Below are 14,259 nucleotides of genomic sequence, written 5' to 3' on the forward strand. Positions count from 1 at the left end.
TCATACATTATCATAGCATTTGGTAGAAAGGATTATAGCAAGTTATCAAAAGCCTGATGGCTTAGTTCTCATATCGTGCGATAAAACACAGGTCAAATTTCTCTTCAAATATTCTTCTGCTTATTTACACTGTTTGTTTATCCAGTTGTTTCTAGGTCTCTTTGCTTTCTATTTTATTTCTATTGAACTCAGCTCTTTCATCCTCCTTTTTATAATCCATCAGCTTCCTACGCTTGTTGCACTTCATCTGTTACCACCTTGATTTTTTTGTTTTGACTTCGTTGCCCAACACAATTTCAGACACTCTCATAATCCCATTTTTTAAGACTGTTCCACATCTCTTCAATGTTCACTTCTTTCATCAGAGAGGTGATGTTTTTCCACATGGCTTCTTTTTAGTCTTTTCTGGTATCTGCTCTTTCAACTTTTCCACATCATAGATCTTAGTTCTTTGGCACTATTTCAACTGCTTTCAGCCACAGCAGTAACTCATAGTCTGCTCCGATATCGGCCGCAACTGATCTCCACAACCACACGTGATTTCTATCTGCAATTCTCAAGTACAAAATCTATCATGTTCTTTGTTTGCCCATCAGGTGATATCCATGTCCACTTCCTCTTTGGCTTAGTGTGTTATCACCAGGTTGTTACTTAGGCAGAAATTTAATCGCCTCTCTCCTTTTTCCATGTTCTCCACCTACTCCAAATCTGCCGATTGCTCCAATTTAGGAAATCCAATCCGATCCTACTGTCACATTAAAATCTCCTATCTCCAATAACATGTCCTGTCCAGGAGTATTGGTTGTAGTGTTCTGTATTCCTCTTTGCCTGTTAAATGTATTGATAGCAATGTATGTCACAAAATATACAAAGTTTGTAACGTAACTAAAAGAAAGTTAGAGAGAACCTTAGCTTTTGAAATTTCCTGATTCTGTTTGATTTCTCAACAGCCACACCAACAGGGTGGCCATCCCCTTTAAAGGGCCAGCCAATCTGGTTCAATTATCAGACCTAACTGGGAAGGGTTCAGATCCCTATAAAGGGCTGAGAGCTCAAATGAGAGGAGGTGCAGGAGGGAGACGGGTTCCAGCAGTAGTCTCTGAAGCAGGGGGATTGAAGGGAGGTCCTCCTTTTAGTGCTGAAGGGGAAAAGCCCATGGGAGCTGTAGCCCAGAGGGGGCAAAGGAACTGCTTTTGGTTTTGGAGTTTTTCATTTTAGGAATTGAACTATGCTCAGAAAGAGACTTGAGCATGGCAGTGAATCCTTCCTGGGACGCTCAGGAGATACAACCTGACTGAATAAACTGACACCACAGCTAGCCTGAAGCCAAACCAGGTAGGTAGCACTGTTGCACACTGGAAAACACTATCATTAATGCACCTACCAAAACAATTAACTAAACTCAAACATTCTGAGGCCAGGTTTATGCCAGAACTGTGGCTGCGGCTGGGGAGTGACTGGGAACTGACAGAGCACTTATACCAGGAGTGGAGAAAGAAAGATGGGACTGGGTTCCCTACCTCCTCTGGACCCAACACATAACCCAGTGACCCATGTCACCGCTGAGGGCTCATGGGCCAGGCTGGGGTGCTGAGCCCAGCAGCCCATCTCTCTCTCCTCCCTCCAGTGGCAGCAGATGGGGATGGAGTACCCTTAATCTTTTTTTAAAGGAGGGGAGGGAAGGGAGTGTGTGAGAGTACACCAGGCAAGATTTCTTCTAATAACGGAACCCCCACTCCTCTGCAAGCAATCCATTCACAGGCTCCTTCCCATTAACAACTCCCAAGACCCAGCTCTTCATTCCCCCTCTGGGAAAACAGCTCTCTCTTGATGCCAGCTGATGTAGTTAGTTGTGTAGTGCAAGAGGAAGCTGTCTGTGCGGTGGTACTCAAGGTTCAAACCGTGATGATGTGAGTGGGGTGGGTTGTTACAGCTGCACACAATAGGATGTTTTGTATTTTAACCTTTTTCCTTCAAGAAATCATGGGAAATAACATGCAAAAATGTTAAAAGAACATTATTTAGATTGCACAGTCAAGCACTTGAAAGTTAAGAATTGCCAGATTTGCTGTGGCTTAATTCAGCCCTCTTGGGGTCCTGCCTATGGACTGAAAGAGATGCTGTGGAAAAACTATTATGTCAATGCGCAATTACCAACTGACTCATAATGCATATGCACAAGTGAGCCAAATTAAGATTGCACAGACGACCTTAATTCTGACATTTCTTAGCCTCCATGTGCTTGACTTCACAACTCAAATAATGTTCTTTTGATGTAGTTTTTGTATATCATGCATTAAGAAGTTGAGTATCTTTTTTACTTCTTTCATTTTTGGTTATTAGAAGGTGACCTGCAAAAGGAAGGAGGAGGAAGTAGGTTTGTGACCTTTTTAAAGTTTCTACAAAGAAATGGAAGGTGTTTAGAAAAACTAAGGAAGGCCATTCTTAGCATTCCTAGATTTCTAAAGTGAAAGCAGAAAAAGTGCTCGGAAACATGTAGTTTCAAATGTGGATTGCAAGCTCTCTGTTGCTATTTAACAGATAGGGTCACACAATCATTAAGACTTCTTTTCACCCATGTGTTTGTAGAGGGACTGACAAAATCTGAACTTTTCCGAAGGCAACTCCCAAGCTGTTTTAACGTTACGAGCCATTCATTATTATTTCCAACACTGACTGTGTATTACAGGCTGGCATCTGTTACAAGGGGAGAGGAGCTCCTTAGGAACAGGTGCTGGTTGCAATGGAGAGATGAATGTTGTGTGGGCAGTCACCGTTAAACCATGTGGCAATACTTCTGGGTGTTTCCACAAGGCCGGGGTAATGTAGGAGGACAGTTGCTATTAAAGATTTAATTGAAAATGTATATCCCAGAATCAGACACTTGAATAGATTGGTACTGACTAATGGAGGATTCGGCTATCATGTTGCATACATTCCAGGCTAAAAGATATTTTTCTGAAAGGGAAATATGAGCCAGGGGATGGGAAATAGGAAACAGAACCTTTTACGTTTATCTCACCAGTTCAAATTCATCCATGCCGAGAGTCACGACACGATTTTCAAGTGTGCTGAACATTTGCACTTCCCACTGCAGTCAATGACAAACACTGCACTTGCCAGACTGAATCAGACCTGCGCGACTGTCTAAGCCCTTTATCCACTCTGACAATGGACAGCACCAGATGATTCAGAAGAAGATGCAAGAAACTCTGCAGCAGGTTATACATGTCTGATCATTTGTCCCCCATGAGATTCTCCTCCTACCCCCTTATAGTGAGGTTGGCTTAAACTGATCTCTGAGGTTTATCCTCTCTTCCAAACCATCTTTTGTTTTAGCATTTATTGTAACAATTCTGGATATTCTTGTAGCCGATATTCAGCTCCTTCAAAAAAAAAAATCAGGCTACGTGTTACCAACATCTAAAGTGGCCAATGTGACCACTAAAGGTCTTCAGTTCTCAGTCTGCTAGTTTGAGTCCTCAGTCTTCTGTCACTTACCCTAATGGAAAGCAGCAGTAACTCCATTGAATTGCACCAGTGTAAATACAGTGACAGAGGAGCATTAGATCCTTAGGAAGAAAGTGAGATTCAAACCCAGCTGGCAATAATATGTAACATATACAATGCCAAAAATAAATTCATTTCCAGGCTAGTCCATTCCAGGATAACCATTAGCCTGAGTTGACTTTTCACAATTGAACGAGCTGAGCCGTCCTTCCAGACCAAGGTTTATCTAATGAATATGCCAACCAAGCTTTAATGATAGCGTTGCGGTAACACAATAGCCACCCAATGTGCATTATACCACAGCCCACTAGAAGCGGTAGCTAATTTCTTCATTCCACCGAGTGCTCTCTGCCATCTGGATTTCAGTCAGTATCTGCAGTAAACTGAACAACCAACATGTTTACCTTGGAGCTAAACACAGGCTCTTGGATAACATAGTAGAATAAGCATAAAGCCATTATGAACTTTTTAATAAAATAAGTATTTATCATTATGACAAAGATCCAAAAATACTTTTAAAAAGTGGGATGTTTTGCCATGCCATTCCATTACATACACACAAAAACACTCTCTCCCTCACTCATGAACTATTTAGCTGGTAGGTAGAGTGCTGTACCTGCTTGGTATGATAGTTTTCATTTTTAAGTTCTTCAAGTACTTCTGAAATACAGAAACTAACACTGAAAAGAAGTAGTATTTGCGTTAGTAAGAAAACCTTCGTCTGAACCTACTATCCACTACCATCAAACGCCTGCACAAATAAAACTAACTAAAAGGAGTCTGAAGCTACTCTAGTCACCTCTGCTCACCTTATAGATCATTTATACACAGCGATCCTATCCTTTTTTTAATACAATAGTAAATGAAAACTTAAATTTCATAAGTAATCTGATTTTATCTCCCCTTCTACACTGCTGCCAAAATATCTATGGAGAAATTTCAATTATGCCCTGACTACACCTAGTTTGTTAGCACCTTCCATGTGCAAAACACTTTAATCCGTTTTAAAAGGAACTTTTACCTTTAAATTTGCAATTAGCAATTTGAAAATTATTCATAGAACAATATGGATCAAACACGTTCAGCAACACGGACACTTTCTACTCTTAAAGCTGAACGGAGGAGAATTTTTAAATGACCTTTGTACCCATTTTCCCATTTGGTTTTGGACAGGAGGTAGAGAGCATTACTGTTCTTAAAAGAACTAACTTAGAGAATTCCCCTACAAGAATTGTAGCCTTTGACCCAACAGTCGTCTCCATGGATCATTCGGTAGAATGGGTGGTCTTCAGGCAGCCTGCTCCATCTCATCTGGAGCACAGCAGTAAGGACTGGACAAAAGCACAGAGGAAACAGTGTCACAGCTTTGCATTTTGATATATGTTTTAGAGAAGTTATAGTTTAGCCTGGAAAAAGATTAAGTTTGATGGTCAGTAACACTTGTTTGACGCCTGGGACCAGTCTGTCAGTTTTTAAATACCTGAGTGGTCTCTGACTCTGGATAGAGTCAATGAGACCACGTGCATGAGCAAAGGGTGCAGTTTCAGGTCCTCATGGCTGCAGGTCACACATAATTCTATTATTGTTTTCAGGTAAGGGTGGGGAGAAAAGACATTTAATAATGCATATGGTTTCTGTAAACCCAGATGAGTTTGGGATACACTCCATAGATTTTCTGGAAATATTCACACACCTTTGAAGCTAAAATCATTATCTGAAAGGGTCTAGTGCAGGGGTGGGCAAACTACAGCCCGCGGGACCGTCCTGCCTGGCCCCCGAGCTCCTGGCCCGGGAGGCTCACCCCCGGCCCCTCCCCTGCTATTCCCCCTTGCCCACAGCCTCAGCTTGCTCGCTCCACCACCAGCGCAATGCTCTGGGCCGCGAGGCTGAGAGCTCATGGGGCAGCGCAGCTACAGAGCCCAGCCTGACTAGGTCTCTGTGGTGCGTGGTGGCAGCGGCGGTGGTGTGGTTGTAGCGCCACCAACCACTGATGCTCCAGGCAGCGCGGTAAGGGGGCAGGGAGCCGGGGGGGAGGTTGGATAGAGGGCAGGGGAGTTCAGGGTGGTGGTCAGGGGGCGGGGGTGTGGATGGTGGTCCAGGAGGAAACAGGGGGGTTGAATGGGGGCAGAGGTTACGGGGGGCAGTCAGGGAAGAGAGGGGGTTGGATGGGGCGGCAGGGGCAGGGTTTCCGGGGGCAGTCAGGAGACAGGGAGTGGGTGTGTGTGGATGAGGCAGGGGTCCCAGGGGCCGTCAGGGAACAAGGGGATTGGATGGGGCAGAAGTCCCGGGGAGGGGGGCAGATAGGAGGTGGGGCCATAACTCCCTCCCCTAACTGGCCCTCCATAAAATTTACGAAACCCGATGCGGCCCTCAGGCCAAAAAGTTTGCCCGTCCTTGTTCTAGTGTGAATTCTGAGACTCCAAACTGCAGCAGCATCTGGCTATAAAACCAACAAAGTTAGAGCAGGCTCAAGATTCTCACTAAGCCAGTGAACTGAGTTATTGGTTCGGATGTCAGTAAGTGACTTTTTTAAGAAGTGTATTTCCTAATTGCAAGACCACAAACAATAGAAGGTCCATTGCCATTTTTAAGGCGGAAATGTCCTCTTTTGGCAGGATGGAGAACAGAGAGGCATCTATAGACCTTGTAGTTTGGCAAACTCCCTTTAGACCAAAGATGTTTGTATGGCATGACCTTCAGAGCCCATAGATCCTATTCCTAAATCAGGTGAGAGGGGTGTAGCAGACCCGTGGGTAGAGACAATTGCCAAATAAGGAAAGAAAATCTGTGATCCAACGTGATAGTATATTGTATTGACTATGAATGTGGAGCAAGTTTACGCTGCAGCGCGTAATGAAGACATAACCTACACCAACGGGAGAGATTCTCCCGTCAGCATAGATACTCCACTTCCCCAAGAGGCAGTAGCTCTGTCGACAGGAGCAGCACTCCCGTTGACACATTGCTGTCTACATCAGGATTTCAATGGGTACAACTGCATCTCTCAGGGCTGTGGATTTTTCACACCTCTGAGGTCTGGTCTATACTACCCGCCTGAATCGGCGGGTAGAAATCGACCTCTCGGGGATCGATTTATTGCGTCCCGTTGGGACGCGACAATCGATCCCCAAATCGGCGCTCTAACTCCACCAGCGGAGGTGGTAGTAAGCGCCGCCGACAAAAAGCGGCAGAAGTCGATTTTGCCGCCGTCCTCACAACGGGGTAAGTCGGCTGCAATACGTCCAATTCAGCTACGCTATTCACGTAGCTGAATTTGCGTATCTTAAATCAACTCCCCGCTGTAGTGTAGATGTACCCTGAGTGACTCGGTTATACCGACGTAAGTCTGTGTGTAGACCAAGCCTAAGATCTTTCTCTCATTCTCTCTCCCTCACATACGTGCGCGTCTCTTACTTCAGACTATTCAAAATGTTTCCGTTTATGAGGTAAACTCACCCTGACATTTACAGAGACTAAAATGGTATTTTCCCAAAGTTAGAGCAGTTTCCAAACTATTGCTTATTTTAGTAACAATAACCAAAATACTAGGGAGCTAAAAAACTCATGGCAAACTGTTTTCTGGAGTAGCAGTAATAGTGTTTATCCAAACTGGGGTGGAGTGTTGCTAGGAGGACACTGACAACAGGCATAGAATCAAGCCTATGGTTCAGTGTATTAAGAACTGAGCTCTTCTTAAGTGTACATATAGATATGGACTGAGCTGTCCCACTAATAGCAAAAGCCTTAAAACCTTCCCTACAGTGAAAACCGGGGATAAACATGGTTTTCCTATACAAGCAACTAAGACATCCTTCAAAAATATACTCTCCCTGTCCCGTCCCTCCCTCCCTCCCCCAATTCGACTCTGGACTCTACCTTTTCAGGGGCTCTGATTTGTTTGTTTTTTTTTAAATAAAACAATTTCATTTAATTTCCAAGAAACATTTTCAAGTAAAATAACTACAGAACTTGTTACCAACAGACTTAGAGTGCGTGAATTGTAAGTCACCCATTTCTCCCATGCTTTTTTAAACAAACAATTATGGTGCAATAGGAAGGGCAGTTATACACAGTGATGGTCCTCTGATTTAGTTTGATTCCTGAAACCACACTTAATACCACAGGTGCAATACCCAACTTTGTTACAGATGCAAACTCCTGCAGGGGTCCTCAGAGTTACAACCAGCTAAAATCCTTTAATCGTTAAGAAAAATCTTAACACAATTAAAAAGATACACATACTCTTTTCAGTACAAGAATACCTGGGGTAACAGACTAGTAGTGTATATGCTATTTTTTCTTTAAAAGATTCAATACAACAGCACCATATGCAGGGGCCTTGGCACAAGGTCTGGGTTTTCCTAATCAGCTCTGGGTCCATTGTCCTTATCTTAGAGACAACTCAGAAAAGGTAACGTTCCAGCCTGTGTTACAGAACAGCCTCAAGCTCCAAAAAGGCCAACGTCTCATAGATCGGTCATGGTAGTTTGGACAGCATAACCAATGGCATCACTATGAATTCCTGCATTCTTCACATTGCGCTCATGGACAAAATCAGTGTAGTGTCTATCCGCAGACTGGGTCGAGGGCGGGGCCCATGCGTTCCAAACACTTCCACCACGTTGACGGCAGTCAGCAGCATCAAAGGGCCTGGATCATTGGGGATTGGGAGGGGGCACAGTTAGTAATTAGCAACGGAAGGGGAAGGGGGTGGAAGACAGTAGGAGGTGAGAGGAAAGGAGGGAAGAATGATGTGAAAAAAAGAGTAATAAGGAAGAACTAAATTGCCGAATGTCAAACACCTAATAAAGGAAGTGTGCAAGGATATACACAGAATAAAATAGCTGGAATGTCAAATTAACCCCTTCACTGCTGCTGCCAGATTGTACATGTAGTTCTGCAAAAGCTTCAAAACGGAAAGTTAAGGCATCCCATGTACGTAATGCTTGTAACTTACAATATGCTTTTCATCTACAGATTCCAAAGCATTTTACAAAGATAAGTGTTATCCCCATTTTACAGATGAGAAAACAGGCAAAGATATGAAGGAATACACCTCTTTGACAGAGTGCTTTACATGTTTAGCAGCATTAAAGGATTTGAATGACATGTCTCAATGCACAGTGAAAACAAGCTACTACATGCAACAGCAAGGTTCAAAGCTACCAAAGAAGGCAGGTTCTCAAGGCAAATGAAAAGGGGGGAAAAGGAGGAAAGAGGACATCATAAAAACAAGCATTATAGTCAAAAGGGGGACTATAGCACTACCCACTACAGCACATCTCTCACATTTCATTAGCAGACTTCACTAAAGAAGTGGACATTACTGAAGAACCTGATCATAGCTGTACTTGATTACCTTGAATATGAGAATATGATTGGAGGTGGATTATTTTAGGAAAAGGCCAAGACTTTGTTTTCCAATTTGTTTGAAAAATGTAGTAATACAAAAGTGACTATACATAACCAGTGCGAATGCATTCCACACTGGGAATAAAGTCCTCAAGGGGTTAGGAAGACTAACAGGATACAGCACGATTCATGTATAAAGCACTGTCCTGACATTAATATATTTATGCAAGTGCCAAGTAATTCTTATGTGGGAAGCAATAAGGCCTTGGGATAATTAACTTGCTCCACTGAAACAGACACACCTTAATAATTCCAAAATCAGATCATGCAGCGTTTTCTTATAAGAAGCCTCAAGATGGAAAAAATGAACCAACATGTAGAGACTGCTCCAGCCGTTTTCTCTAGCCGACTCGAAACCCTGCATTAGAATGGTTTGCGTGAGGCAAGTACACTTCCGTAAGACTTGCTCACAAAAAAACAAGCTCTCTCTCTAAGCTATTCAACGGAGCAAATTCCTAAAATATCCTCCTTTAAATAGGGTAATTTTAGAGTCAGTCATTTAGTTTAACTATAAACAAGTCAGTGGATCATCAGATACAGCTACAAAGTGTTCCTATTTCATGAGTTCTCATGCCCCAGTAAGTTCAGTTTAATACTTTTAACCACACCAAAACAATTGAGCAGGCAGCTAAAAGATCACATTAGCCAGGAAAGCAGAAAAGACATGCAGGATTCACAACAGGGGTAAATGATTAGACAGTCCTCCTTCAGAAAGGAGAGAAAATTTGCATGATATTCACCCATAGGTGCTCAGAATTTTGTTCTTTGCAATTCATATTGTGAAGAAATGGCATATGAGGTCCAAAAGTTAAAACAGCCATCAAATGGTTTGTTTGTAAATTATTCCCTAATTTTCATAATTTAAGAAACCAAATTAAAAACTGCTCACAGTAGGAGGTAGTAAGACGTCTGCCTGCTCCCTGACACCGAAATAGACTTGCTAACCTGCTATTGCTTCTTCCCCTATTTTATCCCAGAAGCAACTCTTTTAGTCTAGCACAAAGCCAGAAAGATGCTGTTTGTGTTTGGGGACCTCCAGTTTTGCAGCTAATACCTCACTTTGTTTGAAGGTTACATTTTGATTTGTCTGGCCAAAAGGGTGAAGAAACCTCTTCTGTACTGAGGAATTTAAACAATGGAGCAGAGGATTTCAAATCAGAGAACAAAAAGACTGAAAATCCTTCTTATGATCTGGCTTATCATTTTTGACAACACCTGCAACATTCCAGTTTTAAATTAAAAGAAGGGCTGTAATGTAGCCAGTAGAGATATCTGCAAGGAACAATACCCAGAAATTGACAGGTTAGATCCTTAACCCTAATCCCTTCACCCCAACCACCGCTATAAAAAAAATAACCTGAAATATTTCAGTGTTTTCAGCTATCCATGGACATTATCTTTCAAAAAGGAGGACTGTTTTTCTGTGACAGAAGCCAAAGCCAATTCATGCGGAAATAGGCCAATGAAAGGCAGAGGGCAGTTTAGGAAAAAACCCATTAGCTGCAACAAGACACTAAGATATCAAGTCATGTAAGTCACAGCCCTCCAAATAGACATATACGTTCCGACAATGCGTCCACCTAACCCCATTTCCAGCCTGTGAAACTTGAATGCAGCACACACAGTTGACAACACAACTCCAAACTGTTCTTTATTTCCCCATTTTAAGGCTAGATTCATCCCTTACCACAGCAGGCAGAACAGCTGCTAGCAAACCATGTTAAAACCACATTACCAGAAAGAAAACTGGCTCCATGAGTTACTACAATATTTTTTATAAACACAGAGAAAGTTTTATTTTCTTCTGAGTGAATATATTAAAACTGTGTCAAGTAGGAATGGATGTTTTCTGGGGTATGTTACATTAGGTAACACAGATAAATTTTATATTCAGCCAGCATCTTCTACAGACAAACTTCCTTCTGCAGCTGAATCTAGCAAAGAAGCCTAGGTTTCCTGACAAGGTCTGTCAGCAACACAGGTTCAGGCTCTTAATCCCAACCCAGGCACACTGGGATCAAAACTGCCACAGATGGGCCTGTAAGTTCTCTCAGCTTCTGGACAGAAGTAATGGAACTTTAGTGTAGAACAGAAACCTTATTACTGCTACATAACAGTATTGCTACCACCATAAAACACCTATGTAGAGCCGTTTGGAGCTGGAGTCAAATGTTCCGAACAAAGACGTTACCAGATTCTAGCAAGCACCTTGCAGTTAGACTGAGTAAATACAAAACAAAATCATACTGAGAAGGCTGAAAGAATAAAGATACAACCACCTTTCACCCACCACCACCAGGGAAGGAATCGACCGATCAACGAGATCACCACAGACAACCCAGAGATTTCAGATACTAGGCAAATCATGGGCAAAAGAAAAAGAGAAAGCACCATTTCATCAAATGTTTTGCAGCAGAATTTCAATGCAGCAGATGCAGAGCAGAATTACTCTCCCTCTTTAAATCTAAGATCCAGTATATTTAAAAAAAACCCCACTTAATATGTAATTAGTTAGATTTGTATAATGCATTTCTTTACACCATTACTGTCCGGTATTAACCATAGTTACATAGTTTTGTCTTTAACAGACATACAAGCAAAAGAGAATCAGATTCTAGCCAAATGGAGGACCTTTTCTTTTGAGGATTGAAACCGCTTAGGATAAGAGCTTTAAATCCATTGCATCCCATCACAGCTGCTCCTCAAAGCCTAACAAATCAGAGCTCCACTTCTGAGATTACTGTATCCCCGTTTGAAGTCACAACCCATGCTAGAGGATACAATGGGTTAAAAGACTACGAGCTACTCTCTCAATCTCACCCAAATGCTGGAGTACCAAGAGCAGACATTTTATTAAATGAAATCAAGCTCTTATCCTTCAACTATTTCAGTTTCCCCAAACAAACTCCTCCTCTCTTTGCACTGTAGAATCAGTTTACCCACTGCATAAGATTTCTGGGAGACATCCAGAAAGAACTTGATTTACGATTGGCACGTTTTCCCCAGGATCTAACAGGACAAGTCTCTGCTCCTGGGCTGCATGCCTCCAGGCACTGGGTTACAGAGACTATGTTGGCTGGAGAGGGTGGAACAACTCCCACCAGAGCTAGAAAATGCGGCAGCAGATTCCTCCATAGGAATAGCAGCAAAGATTCCCTCAGAAGCTGAGACGGGTGCCTCTGCAGCACTCCCAGCCTGGTCTCAAAGCACTGATCCACCTTTATCACCACTAACCTGACTCACAATTTATTCTCCTCAAAGAGACAATACAAGTAGTTTAACCGCAGATTAACTATAAAAAGAAAGGCATTTGGACTGTACATAAGCAAATGACCTTTCCTTTTCAATCAAAGAAAAACTAGGAAGGGCCTGGAGAACGCACCATTTCATGTCTTGCTGGCTGGCTCCAGGGCTCCTAGGAAGATTTTCTATTTCCACTAAGACTGGGCCAGATGGAACTGTCATTTTGACAGGCAGGGTCGGCTTTGCATTCCAGCTCTGGGAAACAAAACAAAAACAAGCAAGTCATCTTAAGCACTTTACTGCATGACAATGACACTTGGAAAAACACAACTCCTCCTCCTGCCCAAACATGAGGCTTGACAAGACTTCTCCCATAGATACTTCCCCCCATTGGAGATGAATGTCCCACTTTTCAAGTGCTGGTAACAGTACCAGGGTCATACTGGATAGAGCGCTGCTCTTGCATTTGCAGGTAACAGCGGCAGCGCCCTTTTTCATTCATGGTTTGACCTGGATGCACCAACTGTTCCCCTCTGTGACTAGCTCTGCAACAGTGATCTACAACTTTGTAACCTAAAAGCTAGATTCCTGCAATTCATGTAGCCCTGAATAGCATCCGGAAGCACCAACTGGTGCTGAATAAAGCAGCTCACCTTTCGAGTCACTGGTTATGAACACAGAGCACCAGCACATCTGTTTGCTTCCAGATGTGGCTGAAAGGATTATACTTTTAATCCTAGGAGGACACCACCAGGGGGTGATCTATCTGTGGTGATCTGCTCTGTTGCACTTACTGTCTGCCCTTTCAGCTAACATACTCCAGAATGGGTGGCAGGGCATTCCAATCGAAGAGTCCATGCCTCTGGAACCTGACCCCTCTGGTGTATCATTCTAATAACTCTGGAGGGAGGTGGTTATGTTTTGGTAGTGGTTATTTTCAGTGACACAAAGCACCTACCATGCACAGATGCTGAGGGGATGAGTGCATCAAAACTTTTATTAAAAACACAAAAAAATTTAGATTTTGCCAGTAATTTATCCTTGATGTAGCAGAAGTACATGTCCCTTCAAAAATACCAGAGCAGTAGCCCAGAACACTAGCAAGAGATGGAAGCAAAACTGCCAGCAGGCTCTGCCCTTCTCCTTTGTGTGCAGTTTAACATACAGAGCATTAGTACAGTTTTGCGGGTTACTATAGTACTCAAAGATCATACACAGCTAAACAATTTATGCATAATTTAATATGTTTACATGTCGGAGGGGGTGGGGAATCTCCCTCTCCAGGTAGTTAGCTAAAATCCTCCATGCCAAGTTAACCAATGATCCCATTTGTCACTTAGTAGCTGAAATAAGAGTTTAGTTTAATGTGTCACTCTAGAATCTAGAGTCAGAGTCAAAGGAAGCCACTGCATTTAAAAAGGTTAACATAAGGCCCCAACTCTTGAAACCTGTGAAGACCAATGAAGCTTTAGTGTTTAGGGAAACAGTCTCAGAAATGAATGACTTAGAGGTTGCCTTACTTGTTGTGATCCATTATTTTGATGTAAGACATTGTTCGGAATGCTGAAAAGCAAGAAAAATTTAAAATCAGAATCTTTCAGGGATCAAGATATGTGTTTATAAATATTGTGGGGGACCAAAATCAGATAGATTTCAAGTAGCATGCCAATTTACTAGAGGTCTTTCTACCCCCATTTAATCTAAAAATCACTATCCAAATGAAGTTTAAAACCTTACGCTTGTGGTCAGCAACCTCAGGCCAATGAGAGCAGGGGTAGCAGACTCCCAATTTGTTACGGCTGGAGTTTCACTATATTCTGTCTCACTTTTCCCCTTCCCATTGCATGATGTCTAGTTGGATTATATGAAATCTCCTTGAGGCGAGGACAACACTAAGGCATGCCTTTAACACTTAATGCAATTTTTGCATATACAGAGCCAGATTTTATAAGACAGATGGCAAAAATACCTTCCCTATTCATTACTTACTGTTATACGCTCATTGTATAATTAACTTTGGACAAAAATAACTGCTATTACCTGAAGTCTCATGAAGTTGCTCAGAAGGAAGGTTCTAAAGCAACCGTTCACATT

General features: G+C 42.4%; 1 protein-coding gene across 7 annotated transcripts in view; it reads right to left on the reverse strand.

The window, feature by feature from the left end:
* The window catches only part of EPB41L5 (erythrocyte membrane protein band 4.1 like 5), a 115,065-nt gene that overhangs the window by 58,742 nt on the left and 42,064 nt on the right, over positions 1-14,259 (reverse strand). For 5 of the 7 annotated variants that reach the window (XR_008446614.1, XR_008446615.1, XM_054043289.1 and 2 more), the window contains exons 15-16: positions 13,686-13,728; positions 12,305-12,420 (exon numbers count right to left, since the gene is read on the reverse strand). Coding sequence is in view for 5 of the 7 variants with exons in the window: in XM_054043289.1 (XP_053899264.1) it covers positions 12,305-12,420; positions 13,686-13,728 (159 nt within the window). In the remaining 2 variants the exon portion in view is untranslated. Of the gene's footprint in view, positions 1-7,680; positions 8,161-9,190; positions 11,277-12,304; positions 12,421-13,685; positions 13,729-14,259 lie in introns of those variants that run through there. The other 2 variants (XM_054043293.1, XM_054043294.1) reach the window with 2 other exon arrangements.

This window comes from Malaclemys terrapin, chromosome 11 (assembly GCF_027887155.1).
Source record: "Malaclemys terrapin pileata isolate rMalTer1 chromosome 11, rMalTer1.hap1, whole genome shotgun sequence".
Classification (NCBI taxonomy): Eukaryota; Metazoa; Chordata; order Testudines; family Emydidae; genus Malaclemys; species Malaclemys terrapin.